The 22,011-nt window shown below is 37.9% G+C and overlaps 2 protein-coding genes across 2 annotated transcripts in view; one reads left to right on the forward strand and one right to left on the reverse strand.

Annotated features, from left to right (window-relative positions):
• The first annotated feature begins 279 nt into the window (after positions 1-279).
• LOC123710184 (forkhead box protein I1c-like) lies at positions 280-4,816 on the forward strand. The gene is made up of 6 exons (XM_045661937.1): positions 280-811; positions 1,102-1,225; positions 1,540-1,686; positions 1,796-1,982; positions 2,184-2,258; positions 2,901-4,816. Exons 1-6 carry the CDS (start codon positions 618-620, stop codon positions 3,131-3,133), a joined length of 960 nt encoding a protein of 319 aa, XP_045517893.1. The 5' UTR covers positions 280-617; the 3' UTR covers positions 3,134-4,816.
• A 2,441-nt stretch (positions 4,817-7,257) lies between these two features.
• Positions 7,258-22,011, reverse strand: part of LOC123709748 (E3 ubiquitin-protein ligase Ubr3) — a 39,561-nt gene continuing 24,807 nt past the window's right edge. The window contains exons 7-21 of the mRNA XM_045661279.1: positions 19,836-20,017; positions 17,502-17,933; positions 17,029-17,168; positions 16,307-16,467; positions 15,677-15,851; positions 15,152-15,294; positions 14,434-14,508; positions 13,410-13,527; positions 12,796-13,050; positions 12,033-12,168; positions 10,853-11,769; positions 10,211-10,698; positions 9,433-10,031; positions 8,805-8,948; positions 7,258-8,294 (exon numbers count right to left, since the gene is read on the reverse strand). Of these exons, the coding sequence (XP_045517235.1) occupies positions 8,831-8,948; positions 9,433-10,031; positions 10,211-10,698; positions 10,853-11,769; positions 12,033-12,168; positions 12,796-13,050; positions 13,410-13,527; positions 14,434-14,508; positions 15,152-15,294; positions 15,677-15,851; positions 16,307-16,467; positions 17,029-17,168; positions 17,502-17,933; positions 19,836-20,017 (3,939 nt within the window). The 3' untranslated portion in view covers positions 7,258-8,294; positions 8,805-8,830. The remainder of the gene's footprint in view (positions 8,295-8,804; positions 8,949-9,432; positions 10,032-10,210; positions 10,699-10,852; positions 11,770-12,032; positions 12,169-12,795; positions 13,051-13,409; positions 13,528-14,433; positions 14,509-15,151; positions 15,295-15,676; positions 15,852-16,306; positions 16,468-17,028; positions 17,169-17,501; positions 17,934-19,835; positions 20,018-22,011) is intronic.

The following is a 22,011-nucleotide window of genomic DNA, read 5'->3' on the forward strand; positions in this document are numbered from 1 at the left end:
AAGATATACAAGTGTTGCACAATCTAAATAAGGGAATTTTGGATAAAATAGGATTTTGGTAAAGCTTATTTATTTAGTTTATTACCTTGGCATAGTACATTCTAAATATAATTATAATAGCTGGTTCATGTTCGTTTTAATCTCTTCAAATCTTAAACATAATATTTGAAGTTATATTTTATCTATAGTTCATAGACTTTTGGCTATGATTATATTATATACCTTTATCGTCTGTGCAACGCCATTTTCCTTGTTGTAGGCGCCTCAAATGTCATAATAATTTCTAGTTTACGAAAATTGCGTTTAATTTAGTTTTTTACGTTATTTTTATCCTTTTTTAGTGTTATGTGTTTGAGAGTGCAATTATTTTAAATTAACAACTATACCTTTGTCGTGAATTTTAATTTTCTATAAGTGCTCGTATTTGACGCACCAAGGACCTTTGAATTTGATTGATGTTCACAATGAGAAGTAAAGAAAATGTTTTGAGGAGGTAGCACGAACATAATAATAACGCCCACTCTTGATTTTTCAACGCTCTGTGGCGTATTATTATAACCAACTAAGAGGAATGATGCGGTAAAGGATTTGGATGTGTAGTGCGTATATGTTGAACAATGAGTGATTCTCCCGGGGTAGAGTGGCTGCCGGCTTACAGCCCGGGACCACCGCGACATAGCCCACTCGGGCCCATTCCCCGCTTTCTGTACGAAGATGTGCAACCTTTATGTCTACAACAGGAAAACAATAACAAGGAAATTGAGGAAAAGCTAAATGCTAATAAAATAAAACATCCTAAGCCAGCTTACAGGTAGTTAAAGTTTTCCTTGTTCACAGAAGCCTTCAGGCTATTTATACTTTATTTACATAAGTAAGATGAGGTCATTCATATCTTTATAATACTGGTCTATGTTAGAAATTTCTCCAAGATTTATTGATTCACAATTAGAATTGCTTACTAAATATTATTATTTTAATTATTAACAACAAACCTAACATTAATATCAAATAATAAGAATAATACCTAATAATAAGAAATCTTCAAATGTACATACACAACTTTTGTCCCTGTTAATCCCAATATTGTAAACTTTGTTATAGTTATGCAAGCATGATCAGACTAGCAATTAGCAGCTCTCCAAATGGCAAGATGACCCTTAATGAAATATACAATTATATTTGCAATGCATTTCCATATTACAAAGAAGCTGGAAAAGGATGGATGGTAAGTTTTAGTATATAAAAAGAAGCACTGGGAGTAATATTTTAACTAAAATGAGGTGAAGTAAAAAAGATCTTTACAGAAAAAGGGATATTATAACTTTTGTTGCTAAAGCTGTGTAATGTAAAAGCATTATACTTTTAAAAAGATTTAAGGTATAATTTTCATCAAATTAAAGTTAATAAAATAAAAACTTTATATATTTTGCTATTACATATTTCTTTTGGAAAAATAAACAGTGTATATCTGATCTAAGAAAAGTTGTTAAATTGTTGTTAAAGAGTATTATATACTTATTGTTATGAATATATTTTCAGAACTCAATAAGGCACAACCTCTCATTAAACAAATGCTTCATGAAAGTAGCTCGAAGCAAAGATGATCCTGGCAAAGGTTCCTACTGGGCAATGGATAGCAGTTATAAAATGGCTGAAGTTACACCACGACGCCGACGTAGCCTGCGGGTATTCCAAATGAAAATTTATATCTTTCTTTATAATATAGATTATTTGGTTTTTAAAAGTCTGGAAAATCTTAATAGAATTAATAAAATAGTGAATGTATTGCCTTCAGATGGCCCCATACAGCCCTGAATGCAGTTCCAATAGCAGTGGCGATGCATGCGTGTCAGGAGGTGTGGCCACTGTCCCTACGCCTCCTGCTACACCAACCACCCCCACTGCACCTGCCACACCCACTACTCCAACTTCTGCATCGCCTGGAGCATTTAAAGAAGAGATAATAATCAAGGAGGACTATGGTAAGCCACAAAATTGTTTAATGAGATGATTGCCCTGTGGTACTATGGGTTATGAGTTCTCGTTAGAGTTAAAATACTAGGGGGGAGTTATGGTGCCAGGGGCGCTAAATAATAATACTGACATAAGTTAAATATCAAGGTTTTTACATAAATTGGCTTTTGTTGGATATAATGGCTGCATGAATCTGATTATTATTTCAGACTCTAAACACACTGATGACGCTCTATCTGCACTCATGAATGAAGAACTAATTGCTGATGGTGATTTAAGTCGAGGTAATGATATATTTAATAAGTAAGCCTTTGTAAAAAATCTTTTTGAATAAAGGTCTATATTAACATAAATATAAATTTACACAAGTAGTTTTAAGATACAATTAAAATAAAATATGTTTAGTATGGAATATAAGATACAGGTATCACTTATTCCACGTTATTAAATTTGAATCGCTAAACATCCCTACTCATCAGCAGAAAGTAGGCCGAAAGAAAAAGCCGGAGTAAAAAAGTCTCGGTATTCTTTTAAAATAGCAAATCATCAAACAACACTTATTTTTAAAAAAATATAGCAAATTAATTAGAAGTATTCTGTCTAGCACTAGTCCCCCTTTTATAAACGTTAACTTTGTAGTAAGCCTTTTTACAGAGCTTTTCTTTAATGCATTTCTTAAATTTATTAAAAGGCAGAGATAAAAGAGCCTCTGGGATTTACTATACAGATTAATATCTATATTATAACTAAACGAACACTTAGATACAAAGTTAGATTACACGGTTTTTTTATAAAAAGGAATAGGGTGTCAGAAGTGCTCCCTAAAAAATATTAACTACTAGCACTTACCACTTTTCTATATAAAATAATAATTATTACCTAAATGTGTTAGGTAAAAAATAATTGTTAAATGCTTTTGTTTCCAGAGCAATGGCGATGGACGGGCGTGCGTCGTCACGTGTGTGTATTACGTCACGCGCAGCTAACGGACGACTACGGGAACTTCCGAGACGAGCGCGCTGACGACTGCGATTGTCCCGTCGATGACGCTCTGGCTTCGCCCGTCGAACCTGCCCCCCTTTCCCCTGGCCCTCTGTCGCTGCTGTCTCCCCCACAAGAGGGCCCCACTCTCCCCTCGTGGCACATTCCTTCTTTATAACGTCCTCCATCCGACCTTATATTAAGGTAAGGAAGTTTAACAAGAGGTTGGAGCCATGGACTCGGACAATCACAGTTGATGGGAAATTGTATTTTTGTATACTGATTTCGGTTACGGTGATTGTCTGATTTATTATCCTTTTGGAACCCGAGCACTAATTCTTACCATAAATACAAACTAATTGTAGTGTTCGACATAATAACAGGAGTTGACTCCGCCTTGGCAACATTTAACGAACAAACTATTTAACGATAACCTGTACAAAATACATGAAATGGTTAAAAGCTCGTACCTGAGGTTGGGTTGGCTAAACTATAGTGTTCATTGTGACATATACCAAGTTTATACCAATTTATTACAACAAAACATTTTATATGAGATTTACTTTATATGTGAAAACATTCTCATTTAGTTCACTTCATTTGAGTGAAGAATTTTTGATGTATAAGTTAGATTTAAATTCAGCTTTTCTGACGTTAGATGTCATGAAGCCAGATTAAAATATTTCAATAATTTACCAGATCACGACCAGATCTCAGAATGACCAGTATATTTTAATTCTTCTAGTTCATTTCATATTTAGTTGTATGCATATATGAATTAGTTGTACGAATTTATAGTTTTAACGCTGAAATACGTAAACGCTTCATAGTAATCGTTTCTTGCTTTACATAACATTTCCACAGTGATAAATCTAACAGAAGGGCATTAATTTATACATTAAAATAATCACTGTGGTTTGAATTCTGTGCCATACGAGCGTTCGCTTCGCAGCGGACTGAATCCCATATCTTATTGAATGTGTTCACGTTTACACGTATCTTGTATAGATATATAGATATCTAGGTAGCGTAGACTAGGTGTAATGTATATAAGATGTATATGTACGGCGGATGGACGTAGACGTGTTGCGAGACTAGTTTTATCTTTTTCAGATCAATTTACAAACGTATTTTCTCAACCGATATTTTTAACGTATACAGATACAATTTTTACAAAAGCAACGCAGCTGTGGCCTTTCGCCGATACTTGAGTTGTCGGAACCATAGACATAAAGTAGATTAAGGATTTGTATGTTTTTGAGACATAATAATTAGACTAAACGTCCAAACGATTGAGGTTTTATTAGAGATGCGGGATCATATTTTCGTTTATATAATATTAACGCGACCTACTAAATTATATATTAGATATGTAACGGGCAACATTCCTCGAGGTTTGTGTCAAAGTAATGATTGTACGTAACATAAGATAATTCGATATAAATAATATTCAGTATTCTCTAAGTATTGTTAAGTTGGTCGTTCTGTTCGATCGCGAGGGACGAGTTGCCATCATTTATTGTTTCATATTTTATTCTGTGATAATTTTATTTTCTAAAAGATGTACGGTTCGTAAATATGCCTATAACAAATATTCATTTATTTAAAAATAATATTTTTATTGACAAACAGGAATATTTTGTGTGTTTTTCATATTAAATGATCGTTTTATATTGTGAAAGGATTTCGTACTTGTCCGTCACCGACCGGGTTCAGACTCCGCCTATAGATGATATTAACGGCAATTTATGAAATTATTTTATTTGTATGCTCGTACGTTAGCAATTTACTTTATACTTAAGAGTAGAATGTTCTACCTCTATACAAATAATAGTTGATGTACATTAAAACTTTTAACAAATTGTGCCTTTTTTGTTACGTCCCATCTACAAATATTATAATTAGCACCCTAGTTAAACTAATTGAACAATTCAGTCAGAACTTAATTACATAATTTTTTTTTTATACTTTTTGCCTACTGTAGCTAAGATTACCTAAATTGCCAGCAGCAGAAAGGCACTGCAATATTTCGTAATCCTTCAGAAAACAATTACACTAAATCTATAGCCACAGATGTACATACATAATATTTACCTACAAAAAGGTTCAAATATTTACAAAGGCAAAAAATACATATTATTCAATACATTTAGCAAAATAATACCTAATTTGGCTGTGTTTTGTGATGGTGTAAAAGTGAGTGTATGTACGTAAAGGTGTGTATGTATGTGGGTAATGCTCATGATGCAGGTGATTTTGCGCTGTGGATATTCTTAATACTCCTTTTAACCATGATCCGCGATAAGTCACGAACACAATCTACTTCTTCAACGGATTTGTTATTAATATTTTACCTAAAGTTAATTTTGTATCTTTAAGTCAGATCCTTGAGGAACTCAAGAACTTATCAACAAAGTCACTTCTAGCACTGCTGTATACGATTTATTTTATATGAACAGAACTACCGATGAAGGTCTCCATGTATACCTAAGAGTTGGAGCTTTTGCAATCGGGTTGGCGTGATCCACTCAATCGAAAGATTTTTCGAAGTCTGTGTAAATCACATCAATGTGCACCACCATCCATCTTTGTAGTGCGCAGTTCGTGAACACGGAGAAGATGCTTATGGTGGAACGTTAATTAATAAAACCATGCTGTTCATTTAAAGGATGATAATTGTGTAATTGAAATAGTTCACCGTTATTTATAATATTATAAATGTCTTGTAGAAAAATGGAGCTGACCTTAAATAGCTATCAACATTCCTAATGTTAAACACACATAGAGTTTATTATTTACCTAAGCTCTAGGTTCTAGCGCCACTAGTTAGGTATAAGGCCTGGAGCCAAGAGGGCTTCAGATTTCTGTATCTCTTTTGTATTATTTTCAGGACCTCATTCTTAAACTGGCCGAAGGCATGCCAGACTCTTCACGATGCGTTCCTTCTGAAGTGGAAAGCCATCATTCGAACACACGACCTCAATGTTGAGGCGCCATTAGCCCTACACTGCTCTCTTAGCTGTAATATATCGGATTTAATTCAAAATGTTCAACTACTTAACTTCATAGGGTTTCCGAGAAAAGGCATGAGCTTGGAAGCCTAAATACATCATTTTTATCACGTTTCTAATGAATTAAACATCCTTCAATATATTTTTTTAATAAAAAAACGTAATTACATTGTATAAATATGAAGCCCTAGGAGACAGTTTATGCGAATTTTTTATACTCGTCTCAATTCAAGAGAGATTGAGCAAGAGTACAGATCTGCGCCTGTACAAACTTCCGAAAGCGAGCCCAACGTTTTTGTATACAAGCCCGATGTAGTGTTCTCAATATCCGTAGCGTTGATGTGGCAACCTAGCGATATCGCAGTACATAAACTCGTTATGGAGATATGAATCGCTTTTTGAAGTTACAGAGGACCCCGATGTTCCTCTATAAAATAATTTAACAACAGGTGCAAACTGAATGGACTGGTTAGATCCCAGTTTATTGTAATATGCGACAAAGAAGAAATAATAATATTTTCTATGTACCTGACACGCGATTGTGTTGACTGTATTAAACTCTCCATTAAACTGTCATCTTGCAGTTACGTTTTATTTTTACTTCTGTTCTGTATTTTATTGTTATATTATAAGAGCTGAAGACTGGCCCTCATCTAGCCCAGACCTCAACCCTTTAGACTTCCAATTATGGTCAGTTTTAGAGGACATGGCCTGCTCTAAACGACATGGCGACATCGAGTCTCTTAAAAAAGCATCTTTGGAGCAAGCAGTTGGGGAATTTCCCTTGAAAACAGTGCGGGAATCCATAGATTCGTGGCCAAATTGATTAATGGCCTGTATAAAAGCCAAAGGTGGCCATTTCGAATAGAATATTATTTTTATTTTTTGTTAAGACTGATAAATATGTAGGTATAAATTTTAACATTATTTCATTTTAAAAAATCATTTTTATTTGTAACAGAACTTATGGCTGGACTAGGTAGTTTAAACACATAACCCCTTTTTTGACATTAGTACATTCTCTAAATGTTGTCTGTCATGTCTCCGGGGAAAACAGCGGCAGTCTTGGGCGGTCTTTGTCTGGGTGGTAATTTACGATCTATCGATCTCAATTGTGTTGCAGGTCGTGCGCCATTAAAATAATTTATTCATAACAGCAGCAGTAAGACTTTTAAAACGTACAAAAACATCTTATAATACCGCATCATTTATAAGTCAACATTTTAAAATACACATTAACTTAAGTGTTATATTTTTAATTTTCCCCGTTTCTTGGAAATAAAACAATATGGAAATATCAACAACTTTAATGTCTGAATATATACAACAAACATTTACATAGAATATTAATGTTAACAACATTAACTCATCAGATGCTGAAAGAAATCTCTGTCGCAATATTGTAAATACTCATTTTTTTTAAATATTTGGCCATTATAAGCTGTGGTTGAAGTACAATTAAACAGATCGAGCCAAAAACAGATATTTAAGTATATTTTTTTTAATTATGTAAAAAAATAAAAGGAAATTCGTAGGTTGCGTAACACATTTATTTGTAACATACCCTATATCATCGCATTGGCGTTTTCAACTAAAATGTAAGATTAACAAATAAACTAATGCGCATTCTATTAAACCGAATGTACTTTGATAACAGACCGAGCGATATTGACTAATTCGATTTTATTCATAGTTTTTCTAATTTATGTTTTAACTACAGTTAGTGAAGTAACTAAATTGGTTATGTGGCAGAGTCGTTCACGTTAAGTCATATACAGTATAATAAACGAAATAAAAATAATTTATTATTCGCTACACTAGCGCCGCGATAGCGGCTCGTGTCACAGCCCTAACACTTCATACACCTAACGTTTCCTATTTACAGCTCTGTGACATCCCTGTCTTCGTCGCACGGATTCGCAGACGTTGCACGCGAGAGAGAGACGGCAATACACATCTGATTCTTATTTACAGCGGTCGAGTGAAGCACCAAGAATCGCCGACTCGAAGGGTATCAATTCTATAAGTATATTGCATTTATAGAGATCATTAGAATTTCATATCTACAATGAAGTCCTCTGCGTAAGGCCATCAGAATAATGGAGATCGAGGTACTCGGCAATGATTAAAAATTTAAAATTTATGCAACCAAGAGAAAAGTAAAAGGAGATCAAAGGTTTAACGGGGATATGAGGCACTTGGCAATTGCACAGCGGAATAAATAAGACTGCAAGACATCCCATGGGCTCTGGGACTTCGTTGTTGGAGTCGGTCACTACAGAGCCCGACCTGCGAACCTTACACGATCCTGACTCGTTCCTGATTCACCTGAAAGCAATACAATTTGAGTACTGTAATATATCTGATATAAACCTGTGGAAACAGATAGCCCGCTCTAGACGCTTCGTTGCTGACCTCAATGCTCAGACACGAGCTTTTAAAAAGATAGAATATATCAGAAATAAAAAATCAAACAGTATTCATATATTAAGACATAGCTGTTACACATTAAGAAAAACACTTTTTGAACAGATTAAAGCTATGTATTATTATTATAAACTTATAATTATTTACATAATTCTAAATTTTAAAAAAAATCCGACGTTTCGCGTGCTTTTCAGCGTGCGTGGTCACGGTGACTTTAGAATCATTCTAAATTTAAAATTTAGAATTATGTAAATAATTATTAGTTTATAATAATAATGCAAAGCTTTAATCCGTTCAAAAAGTGTTTTTCTCAATGTGTAAAAGCTATTTTAACAAAAGACTATACTAGTATTCATATATTTTCGCATCCCACCTACGTGTAAGAAAAAACTATATTGTATCTGTTAATACCATATCGATCGAAAGTGTCCAGCAGATCATAGAGAGTCGCGATGCCAGACCCAGGTCCGCTTGGTGTGGTCGAAGCGGTGAGCCAACCACTGGGCTTGGAGCAGCTCGGCTCTGTCTTCGCTTAGGTATAGTGGTTTGCCTCGTCTGCAATTATGGATAACGCCATATAAAATACAAGTATTGTAAAAGTTGAGTGAAAGCATTACAAAAACATTTGATTTTACATTTATTAAAACGACACGATTTCACTTATCATTGCCATAATCAAATTTTAAAATATTTTACAACCCAAGGCAACTGAGTTAAATTTATATAATAATTTTGAAAATATTGGCATGGGCGGAGATAACACAAAACTGGGCTTCAAAGACAAGACATGTGTCTTGATCTTTACCATATAAATCGGTTGTTCCCTGAAGTCTTTTGTGCCATGTCCCATTTCCAAAGTTTTTATACCAAATTTTTAATATAATTTAGAAAAAATAAATTACTAGCAAATTGTCAACGAAACACAGTAAATTGAAAATAATTTTAATAATTTTTTGAACGTTGACTTAGATAGTTTAGTCTGATACCATACACTGTATGTGTATGCGATGTTTTTTTGCTAAAATAAAAAAAAACTCACTTAAGATCGCGATCTTCCTCGTCGTAGTCGTCTAAGTAAAGGCTTCCCCAAAGACAGGCCCGGCGTCCTCGGATCACGATGATGTAAGTGGACGTCACCACCAGGAATATGCCCGTACCGCCGCCGCACTCCATGGCGTGCTGTACCGCTTCGGCGACTTGGTGCTGGCGGCAACAAGGTTGCTTCAGACACACTAACGTGCCGCAAAGAAGGCACACGGAGGCTTCCTTGGGTACCGCGCCGCACTGAAGGCAGACGCGCTCGTGGTAGTAGGTGAAGAGGCGGTCGTACTCGCGCGGTAACCTCAGGAGCGCTGGGCCCGTCCAAACGGCGTGTAGTCCTCGTACCACACGACCGATGGCCAGCTGCCCACCGGCGCTGGCCGTGGCCAACTGTCGCGCCCATGCGCGTGCGGCGGCCGTTGCGCCGGTAGGTAGAGCGTCAGCCGCCACGAGCGACGCGCCATCCGCCAATTGTAAGAACCGCAGAAGCGCGCCAAACTCGTCTCCGTCGCTGGTGATGAGCGGCAAATCGCAGTCGTATACGTGCGCACGGATTAGGGACACTATCCGCAAGTATGGCAGGACTAGATCTTGTACCTGTACGTACAATATAGATACAGTATTGAAATGTCTGTTAAAAAGAGGAATAATATAAAATATTCTCACATATCGAATCATTCACTAAAACCGTCTACGTAGCTTCATCAAATTTTTGGCCATTTACTTGACTTATTAATTTAATTTTCATATAACACGCCCGGTATAGATATAAGTACCTCTTCCTCAGCTTTGTCAATGTCAAAGGTAGCGTCCGGTTCAGCATGTGCCGCATCGTCGTCCAGCAGGTGTTGAGGAGCACGGGCCGCGAGCAGCAGTTGCGCCGCTTCCAACAATCCTCTTGCGCGTCCTTCAGGTCGCAAGTGTTGAGCTGGGGTCAAGGTACCCGTTGCACACAGTTGGTTCACTACTTGGTAGTAGGTGAGGGTGTAGAGCGCCCGCACGATGCACGTGAAATGTTGGATATCCAGGTGTGGCGGGTCGTCGGGGGCCAGTAATAATACGTGCAGTACAAGCGCGGTAGGGTCGCGCAGCAGAAGTGGAACGGGTCGGGTGCCTCCAGCAGTAGGGACGGCGGCGCCACACGTTCCCACTGTTTCCACTGCGGCTTCGGGCACGAGGGCCCGCCAAGTGTTAGCCACTCCCAGCGACGCTCCTGCCACTACTAGAGCACGTGCGTGCGCACCCGCTACCGACATCAGTGGCACTGCAAAACATCAACGACTTAATTATCCTAAAAATCTCAATCATTTATCACAAGTTTAGTATACGTAAATAGGTCAAGAACTGCTAAAAGTGAAAATTTACTTACTACTAATATTTCTTGGGTTATGTAACTAAAAAGAAAGAGAAAATCTTACCGATGCACTCCTCTTTAGGCTTGTAGCGAGGGGTAGGCTGCGCGACAAGGGTGTTGTTGCGCTGCACGAGCTCGCACTCCAAGTTGGTGCGCACCAGCGATGCCACAAAGGTAAAGATGGCGGCAGGCGAGGAGCCGTAGCGTTGTTTCAACTTGCCACCCGCCATCGCCGTCATGTCTGTCATCGCTTTGCCCATCGCCTCCGACAGCTGGCTCTTGACGGGCGGTCGGATCTCCCGGTCCAACATGTCACGCACGTGGGCCGCCAAGAGAGCGTGGGTCGCGTTCGAAGAGGGGCGTCGCGGAGCACGCTCTGGCGGCGGCGCCAGTGGCAGCACGCTATTGGCGAGCTGTCGACACAGCGGGCACAAGAATTCGCCTCGCTCCACGTGCAGGTTGGGAGGACGCTGCGACGCAGCCAGCGAGCGGAGATACGCTCGCAGACAACGCAAGTGCACGTGGTGGCCGCACGACTGCGCCACGACGCCGCCCTCCCAGCCCACGCTGACGCTGAGCACCCACGAGTCGTGGTCGAAGTGCTGCTGCAGGTCGTCGTGCAACCGGTAGTGATGTGCGGCCGCCGTGCCGTACTGTTGCGCCGCTAGCCGCGCCCGTTCGCTTTCAGACAACGCCAACGCACCCGCTGGCGTTCCGGCTCGCCGCCTGTGACCGAGCACCGACGTCGACTGTAGCAACACCACCAATCCGATGGGATCGTGGGGCGCAGCGGGAGCGGTGGTGTTGCAGATGACACAGTCGTAGTCCCGGGCCAGCAACTCCTCCTCCCACTCCATGCTCTCTCCCTCGAGCTGGCGCACGCTGGACAGGAATTGCTGCTGTTTGCGGGCAAACTCTCGCATAAGTTGATCCTGTCGCTCACGAGCACGTCGCGAACGCTCATCCTTTTCACGCCGCTCCCTATACACATATAATTATTATCAACTCTGCTTGTGTCACGTATGGTGAAGACACATTATAATAAAACCGATGAATCAGGTGTAGATCTTTTTTGCAATGAGGAAATAATTATTTTTTAAATTATTTATCACTCCTTTAGGAGTGCTTCTTAACCCAATCAATAAAAAAAATGCTATATTAAATTTTAAATTAAAATTCTATAAAAAGTCGCCACTGCTACATGTTTGGCTAATACAGAATGTACTTGGTTGGTACAATGTTACCTGGCTCTCTGCTCGGCCTGCCGCTCCCTTTGGTTGGGCCACATGGTGCGACGCACCTGTTGGATGGCTTCCGCACACCTTACGTCCAGAGCAGCCAGCTTATGAAGAACTATGCCGATGAAGTGGGGCCCGTCACCTGTAAATATATGTTAAAATTTTACTCCATCTTGACCCAATAAACTTACGAACATTTAACGATTATACATTTAGTATTATAAAGAGGTAAAGTCTGTGACGTTTAAGGGTGTAATCACTGGATCAATTGAACCAATCTCGTATTTTGTTTTTCCTATTATTTCCAAAAAAATTATTATTTCCACGTGAGTATCATTATACGTATATCCGTGTATAATCTTTTAAAAAGATTTACAAAGTTGATTGAAAAGGTTTCTTTCGAAACCTTGCATTAACGATGAAGAAAGTTATATAAACTTTTATTATATAAAAACAATACCTCCGAAGTATCTCTGTTCGAAATAAACTCAAAAAACTAATCCACATGCATTTATTGCGGTTTTCATAAAAATCTAGAGAATTGAAGCTGAAGTTTATTTTTGTTAAAGGTGTAACCGGTCGCTAGTTATACAATTTACGATTTTTCGACTTATACAATAAATTATTATCAAATAAAAACCTCAAAGTAATAAATCGTATATCGGTAGACCGTCTCTATACGTGGACATTAACTACTACTACCATTCAAAAGGACGTGGGAGAAATGATGTTATTATCATTAAAAAAAAATTGCATCCAGGATACTCACCAATGGGCTCATCAGTATGGGGAGGCGGCTCATCGAGCGCGAACGAGTCGAGACGCCCTGAGAGTTGTGAGTGCAGTTTGAGCAAGAGAGAAATAATGGACTCGTGAACGGGCACTTGCCCGCCTGCTTGAGACCCGTGTGCCGATACTGTGCCCACTATTCCCGCTGCCCCCGCGATTTCTGCCTCCAGTTCACCCTCAGGCGGAGGGGGTAGTGCACGGCGTCTTCCAACAACCCATTCTGGCTCAGCTATATCTGGAATATGAGGACGTTGTTTTCATGTAACAATATTTTTACGCTGAATGTCAACAGATAATAATTAAACAGAAAAACTTAATTCCAGTTCCTAATCGTTAAATAAACATCACGATTACAGAGACTTTTATCGAGTACTAAAATTACAAAATCAATTTAGGTAATGTAACAAATATTATTAAGTTACGATTCTGATAAACAAATTAAGACAAAAAAAAGGTGGATTAAATCAAACAGATACTTTAAAGAAACAATATTACGTAACTTATATGTGTTTATATACGTTCTTATTTACTATGTAATTATTGTTACTACAACACCACTTGTAAGTCGTAAGTATAAACATTGAGTTCAAATACCATCGTCATAGTGAATGGGCGCTGTGAGTGCGAGCGTCAAGTCGTGAGGGCCTCCGCCATCCGCAGAACTTCCGGCCACTTCAACGCTCTGGACTACGAGCGCGCCCGTTTCTCCACTCTGCGTACACATATATTTGTTGATGATAATATCATGTAAAAAGCCAGACGTGACGTCAACGCTAGTCAAAAGACTATATGAACGAAACAGGAACACCTCCTAGTTCCTACCTCGTTCGAAGCATGACTAATTGTTTAAGACGTAAATTATTCAGTTTTGTTCTTTTTGGATCCCATAAACAAAAAGTTTATGGTATCGAGAGATTTAAGTAGGACGTGGAGACTTTTATTAGCAATCCTTGCTTTTCAATCCTAAAAATCAATCAATCACAATCATTGCCTACAAGCCGTTACATTTAAACATGTTTTTTATTATTTACACAATTTATAAAGACGATTTAGTTAGCAACTAATAAATAAGGATGTAAATTTAAAAAAAACCTATGTGAACTTACGTACGGGCGTTAGAAGTTACACTTCTTTTGGCGTAACAAGATACAAATCTTTTCAAAAATGTATGCTACGTTTGTAGAAAAAACGGCAGCAACCATAGAAAAAACGTATTTAATACATGTAAAGATACTTGTATGTTTCTCTATTATATACTAGATGGTGCTATCAGCCATTGAATTCAATATTGTTTAATTGTGAGGTTATTGTAAAAGCTTAAAAAGCGATTGATAATTTTAATAATAGACTTTTGATTTCGTTATTTTCAGAGCAACACAATTGTTAACTTTAATTTTATCAATTCCAATTAAAATAAGGTATATAATCTTGTGTACATGTAAAAGTTTTATTTTAACGCATTATCTAGTTAAATAAAGTTTATTTAAATATCACAAAAAAATTGACTATAGCTAACTTCAGGGTGTCGGTTTTATGTAACAGTGTGCGCGCAAATCGAATTTTTTTCCTAACGCGCCAAAAGAAAGTATAACTACAAAACACAATTTCTTTAACTGACCTCAAGAGCTCTAATCTCAGGAGCATCACCTCCCGCGTCCGACTGATCGTCTGAAATCGATACGTTTCTTGCCATCTGTAAAAAAGTTCAGGCAGTTTTATAAATCAGCTACATTTTAAAACCAATGGCGCTACAAAGTTTTAGGTCAAGCGCTCAGATTACTTTGCCTTTCGTGTTAATTTTTTTCTAATATGGAAGTAGGTAAACGGCCTTCTGTGCCTGACACTGTCGACTTATTGGATCTAAAGCAAGCCGGTTTCCTCACGATGTTTTCCTTCACCGTTCAAGTGTTAAATTGCGCACATCGAAACTTATTCGATGCACAGGGTTCGAACCTACGACCTCACGCGATGAGAGTCGCATGCTGAATCTGTTAGGCCAACACTACTCTCAAACAAGAACCGAGAAGCGTTAGTCTTATACAATTATTACATTTTGTGAGCTGTATTGTGTATTTCTAATAGTGAATCTCATCTTAATCAGAAACAATAGTCGGTATTATAAAAGATTCAAAGGATATATACTAAAGCTATTTATTACACAAATACTAGTTATTACATAAATTCGTTAGTTTCTGTAATCATGAAGTATCTAAAATTTTCGATTTAATTTATTAGGATAGTGCGATAAGTAATATAAAATGAAAATGTAATATGAATAATTCAAAGACTTAAGCGGGGGTGTGTGTGTGTGTGTTATCAGTTAAGGAATCAGTTACCTCCATAGGTTGCGGCACGGCCAGCGCAGTGGAAGGCCGCTGCATTGATACAGGTTTGCTGCGACTAGCAGCAGAGCCTTCTGCCCCCGCGTCCGCTTCACTGCTCGCATCGCCTGCCTCGCTGTTTTCCCATTCTGGTTCGCCTGGAAGACACTTGAATGAATATTTCGAACTTATTGTTTCTAGGTCAAGTATTAACAAAATTTTATTTTATCAAATTTGAAGCAACGTAACGTACAACGTATACGTACAGAGCAAACTAATTCAATACACATTGAATTAGACTAATATTGTTAGTGATAATAATTATCAAACTATATTATACATAACTACATCAACATAAATGAATAGTACGTATTAATTCGTCATCGTGACCACGCACGCTGTAAAGCACGCGAAACGTCGGAAAAAATTATCTAAATAATTATAACTTTTTAATAATAATACATAGCTTCAATCCGTTTAAAAAGTGTTTTCTTTATGTGTAAAAGCTATGTTAACAAAAGAAAATACTATAGTACGTACTGTCAGAGTGATAGGGCTGTGGCGGCAATGTGTCATCGTGATCCAGTGGAAGCACGTGCGCCAATAGCGTACGTGCATTGTCCGCAAGAGTGCCACCCGGGAACGCCGACAGCAATGGCACGCCCGACACGCTCGCGCCCCGACGGACTTCACCGCCGCATACGCACACCGAGCGCTGCAAATAAATATCATTCATTAACCGTCTTTAAAGTTGGCCTATAAACGTTAGAAAATTCCACACAGCATTTCCAAAGGCCACAGGACCATGTAAAAGTACAATTTTGAAATTTCAAATGTATATTGTAAAACACAAGAACCTACACAGAAAACTACATACATGCACAGTTATGGCCGAAACTTGTAAACTATAGAATAAACTATAGAATTTGTAAAATTGATCTTAGTCGCTGCCACCCCTTGAACCATAACTGAGTAACACCGTGACCACACACGCTGTAAAGCACGCAAAACGTCGGAAAAAATTAAAATTATGTAAATAATTATAAGTTTATAATAATAATACAAAGCTTCAATCCGTTTAAAAAGTGTTTTCTTAAACACACATTTACTATATTTATCGATTCAATAGAGTCACGTAAGAAATACGTCAAAACAGGCTCGTATACGTACATCTGCGGCCTGCGTGTCTCGCTGCATGTCAGCCGCCGTGGCCAGAAGGTAGACGGCCAACGCCAGCACGTGGTCCGGTGGTGCTGCAGCGCCACCTACGCTGGCGTCTCTTCGCCGTACGCCACGGTGCAGTATCGCCAGCAACGCCGCGTGCAGGACACCTTTACAAGTTATTTATTTAACTTAATAAATCATTTACGTACGTCATGAAATTGAATACTAAAAGATATCAACTAGTAATTTTATTTAACAAAAACATTTTTTTTACCCAACGCTTATAATTAATAATAAAATCGCTTAATAATTAAATCAATGGCGCCACAACCTTTTTAGGTCTTGGCCTCAGATTTCTGTATCTGTTTCATGATCATTTGTTAAACTAATAGGCAAGGTGATCAGCCTTCTGTGCGTGACACACGCCGTCGACTTTTTGGGTCTAAGGGGAGCCGGTTTCCTCACGATGTTTTCCTTCACCGCTCGAGCTAATGTTAAATAAGCACATAGAAAGAAAATCCATTGGTGCACAGCCGGGAATCGAACCCAGAAGAGAATCTCTTGAAGGGATCTTTAAAGACACTAGTGAGTGGACTAAGTTGAGTATAATACATACGACTTTCATGTTAGATTATAGAACAGTTAAACCAGCTAGATTACAGTAGAAATCCCCGCCCTAGTGAACTTCTAGTAACAGATATACTTAAAAATAATAACTATAAACTTACCAGAGGCGCAGATCTGTCGGGGATCGCCGCTAAGCTCGACGTCTGGGGGTGGAAGCGCCGGTCGAAGTGGAGGCCACAAGTTACCAGTCCCACTATTGCTATTACTACCATCACCTTTAGCTTTGCGTTTTTCTGCCACGCTGTAATTTAAATATATTTTTAAATATCGAGACAACTTTATAATTTTAAATTCAATTTCATTTATTTTTATATATTTTACTCTCAATATAGTATATAACTACATTAACATTTAAAACTGTATAATCACTTAGCGCGTTTACTTTAAAGTTATATATATTGAGCACTTGTTAAGTAGGTATGTGTAAGCATTAACTGGTTTTTGTAATTGTAATAAGTCTAAGAATTCTGAAAAAAATTCAATGTTAAGTTGTAAATGCATGTTTTGTGTATAATATGTGTGCTATGATTGTATGTGTATAAAAATATGCAAAATAAATAAATGATATACTCACTAGGCGGCAAAGCGATCCATTGAGGCATGGAAGTCACGGCGATGCACTGCGCGGCGTAAAACATGCAGTGGATCGTAGTACCGCTCCCAAACAACAGGGCGTGGCACGAACAAGCCCTGTTCCAGGCTTTCAGACCCGCGGCCTGGGGCGCGGTAAACGGAAAGCTCGCGCAGAACAGCTTCAAAGTTTTGTGTGTGCGCATTGCCAGAACGCTCGGGCATCAATTCCAGCAGTTGCGAGTGGGTCTTATCCCCGGCGGCCAGGAGTGTTGCCACCTCAACGCGTGACTGTAGGACATCGTCATGTCCGAGATTGGTACGCGAGCTCACGAGGATAGCGAGGAAGGTGAGCAGGCCTTCCACCATGGCGTCCTGTTCGCCTGCTTGAGCGCCAGATAAGGGCGTCATACTCAGCCACTCGCGCACGCCGAACCTTAGTAGATAATTTATAGTTATAACTTAATAAAATATCGGAATTTATTTATTTAAAAATAAAACATGGTTTCTTTTTTAATCGATTTTCTGATGACCAAGTCAGTAGTAAAGAATATTGTATACGAAATTAAAACGTGTAGGATTTCAGGCATATAAAACCGACCCTTGTTTATAAACGCTAATAAATATTTTATTTATTTAAATTATCTTCTTTTGCTGGTACACTTCGTAAAGTTGCTAGATGCTTTCCAAAAACAGTTCGAATGACTAGAAGGATGGGGTAATCCTTTAACTAGAAAACTTAAACAACCTCAGGTTCTACAAAATAAATAAATTAAAATCCTCTTTCTTTGTCGTACTCTTACTTCCATTAGCCAACATAACATTGGCACCAAAATAAATGAACATTAAGCATTTGCATATTTATAGATGTGTAGCCAGCATCAAACTAATCAAATACATCCTAAAATCGGAACCGATCACTGTCGCAAAAATATAACTTATGTGTTTACAACAGCTTGCCTCCTGAGATACGAGAATAGCAGTGGTCCTGTTTCTAATACACTGACAAATGGTTTTGGAATTCGTACAGACATCACGGCGGCGTGATATAGTGTAAACTCCATGTAACGTCTTTCGATTTCGATTAACGACGACCTCCGTAAAGCGTCGAAAACAAATTGGCTTCGGTTGGTTTAGCTTGTCTCCCATACAATGATACACTCTACTTTGCATAACATCCACTCCCAATAACGGCAACAATTACGTAATAGTACTTTTTAAGTTGCTAAAATTTGTAAAAATTGCGCAGCTCCTTTACGTTCTTTTGTCGCTTTAGTATCCAAGCCCGCAGTAAACTCGACTGTCAGCATCATGCATACGAATTTTCTAAGAACTTCGTTCTTATATTTACAAATTGGGATTGCTTGGACGAGTAGACTGTTGTTGACCATGACTAGTCAGAGTCATGTATTATCTATACGTTTTTCTTTTCTCGATTTAACGACACCTTTCTTAACACTATGAAATGCACAGTCTTTTCGGTGTTGTTATATAAAGTTTACACTGTATTTTACTTTTTATGTTTTTAATATAGAGTTTATCTTATGTAAGTAACATGTTTTAAATGAGAATAAACTTCAATTAACAATAATATAATACAGTGTTAGTTTTAAGGCGTTATTTTACAATGGACAGATATCTAATCATATTTCATCCTCTATCAATGTTATACCGAGAAGTGTTTATAATAATAGAAGCAAGTGTCTTGTAACATAATGTCGCTGACGAATATTAAATAAAATCAAAGAATTTTTCAATGCAAACAATTTTATGTATTATAATTAACAGAAGAGTTTGAGGCACGAACACGATACGGTAGGAACTTTTTTACTAATAAGAAGTAAAATCTACTGAGCGTAATTATAAATTTCTGACATTTCTTTGTACTAACTATCAACAAAACAATTACTAATTTTATGACCAGTTACATCAGGTTAATAGGGAATATGCGTTGTATCGGAAACGTCAAATATTGATAACATTAGGTTTTAAAATAAATGAGCGTGAGTCTGAATAGGGCTACAAATATTATAGACCACTCAGAATGTTAAAGACTGTGTTGTAACATTTTCTGTGTTAAATAAAAAAAAAAGCAGTTGCACATCCTTTTAGGTCTGGGAAATATGAGATTTCTTTATCGGTTAAGTGATATTAAGTTTTTCCTCCTGTGACGTTTTGGATCTAAGGCATACCATGTTATATCACGTTTTCCTTTACCGTATAAGTCCGTATTTGGAATGTTTCATACATATTACAATACCTCTACAACAGAATCCAAATGGCTCAAAGGTTATCAATCAGTGCTGTTGAAAAAGTCGTAAACAATAATGAAACTTACGTATCAATGCACATTTCAATAAATTGGTCTGGTGACAGTTGCGCGGCGCAGATTTGTAGCCAGTAGATGTCCATGTCTACCATGGAGTTGCAGAAGTTTGCTTGGATGTACGTCATGGCCTGGCCCTTGATCTGCAGTCCGTTTCGTACCCATACACCCGCCAGGATCTCGTAGAACAGGCTCTGCGGATGATTACATAGTTTTTAAATGTAGAATGCATTTCGATAAATCAATATGATGCAGTAACAAAAATGTTCATATATTGGATGTATTTTTAGTTATAAATATAATTATTTTCTAAAATAATTGTGATGGCGATGCTTTTAGTGAAGAATTTAGGACGTGATGAAACTAAACAAGATGTCAGTAATATTGGTGGACACTTATTTTTTTTTAAGTAGTAGTACAGGGGGCAAACGGGCTGGATGGTAACCTAATGTTAAGTGATAGAGGGTTCGCGAGTGGCTAGCCTTTAAGAATTGGTACGCTTGAAGGAAACTCGATTCGAGTCGGTGCGGAAATGCGTTAGTGGGTAGCTGGTTCCACATAAGCCTCGACTTCAGACAATTAAACTGCACGCAGAATGATAGATCCAGTTGAACAACCCTCGTGTTATGAAACAATTCAGTAATGAGAATCTACTTTGAGAAGATATAATTCTAAGATATGATTTGAAAAGTAAGTATTATCAAAGTCGAACTAATGTACAGGTTCGACAACCCTATATAACTAGTCTGGCCATAAATACTGTAACATAAAAGCTTTTCTTTTTTCAACTTTTTAATTGTTTTGAATTTAGAACACGTACATATATTATTTAAAAAACTTTTTTCGATTTTGCGCCATTTCCCTTTTTTTTTCAATATGAAATTACAATATGGAATGGGGTGTTACAGAAAATAGGATTATCAGTGATCGCCTTGCACTAAGTATGGAGCCGTCGGTCATATTCCAGACACTTCAAAACCTTGGTATCAGCCGCATGTATTTATATCGTATTATCAACTTATACAACGACACTTCGTCTCTCAGTCGAAGACCAGAAAACATCTGGGCGGCGTGCTCTTAGAACTACAAAGGCTGTTAATGCCGTTCAAACCAGAATTCGTCGAAACCCCATTAGAAAGCAAAAAAATCTATAAAACAAGACCTGAAGCTCGGTGCTTATCGTCTTTAAATCAATATTTACAATTAAAGAGGATCGATCAAAACGCCTTCTGTCGTGATAAAAATGTAATGATGTAAATGAATGTAAATGATGTCGCAGGTAAAAAGCACAGAAATTTCCTCCGATACCGATGAAAAAATTTTCACGATTGAAGAACATTACAATGAGCAAAATGATAAAGTGGACGCTCACAGTTTTAAAGAAGCTACTCAAGTGGTCATCATCCTGCGTCAGTGATGGTTTGGTGGGGCGTGTCTTATCGTGACAACTTCAGCCGAATTGTATCAAGATACAGTCTTGGATCATGTTGTGAAACCTCTCAGCAATACACCTTTGAAAAATATACCGTGGACTTTCCAGCAAGATTCTGCACCTGGTCACAAGGCTCGAACTACCTAAGCCTGGCTTGAAACCAACGTTTTATAAGAGCTGAAGGCTGGCCCTCATCTAGCGCAGACCTCAACCCTTTAGACCTCAAATTATAGTCAGCTTTAGAGGATATAGCCGGCTCTAAACGACACGGCGACAAGTCTCTTGATAAATATGACATGAAAAATATCTGGAGCACGCAGTGGCGAAATTACCCTTGGAAACAGTGCGTAAATACATAGATTTGTGGCCAAACATATTAAAGGCCTGTATAAAAGCCAAAGGTGGCCATTTCGAATAGAATTTTTATTTTTTGCTGAGACATTAATAAATATTTAGGTATAAATTTTAAGAATATGAGATACCTTCATTAAAAAAACGAATTTTCATTTGTAACAACTTCTGACTGGACTAGGTAAATGCAGATTGCATACTTTTCTTTACAAGTAGCCTCTGTGCGTGACACGTGTCTTTGACCATGCCGTATAAGCAAGTTAATTATGCACGTAGAAAGAAAAATCGGTGGACAACGATTTGAACGCTCGACCTCAAGGCAGTGAGACGCATGCTACCGCCAACACTGCTTTCAAATTTCTGATTCGATATTATTGAAGATATTGGATCATATCAGGATAGGCT

This window comes from Pieris brassicae, chromosome 5, assembly GCF_905147105.1.
Source record: "Pieris brassicae chromosome 5, ilPieBrab1.1, whole genome shotgun sequence".
NCBI lineage: Eukaryota > Metazoa > Arthropoda > Insecta > Lepidoptera > Pieridae > Pieris > Pieris brassicae.

Bases quoted from the DNA above. Each gene is read 5' to 3' on its own strand.
- LOC123710184 (XM_045661937.1), top strand. From the start codon at position 618: ATGAGTGATTCTCCCGGGGTAGAGTGGCTGCCGGCTTACAGCCCGGGA. The intron at 1,226-1,539 runs GTAAGTTTTAGT...ATATATTTTCAG, and splicing joins AAGCTGGAAAAGGATGGATG to AACTCAATAAGGCACAACCT. The intron at 1,983-2,183 runs GTAAGCCACAAA...TTATTATTTCAG, and splicing joins AATAATCAAGGAGGACTATG to ACTCTAAACACACTGATGAC.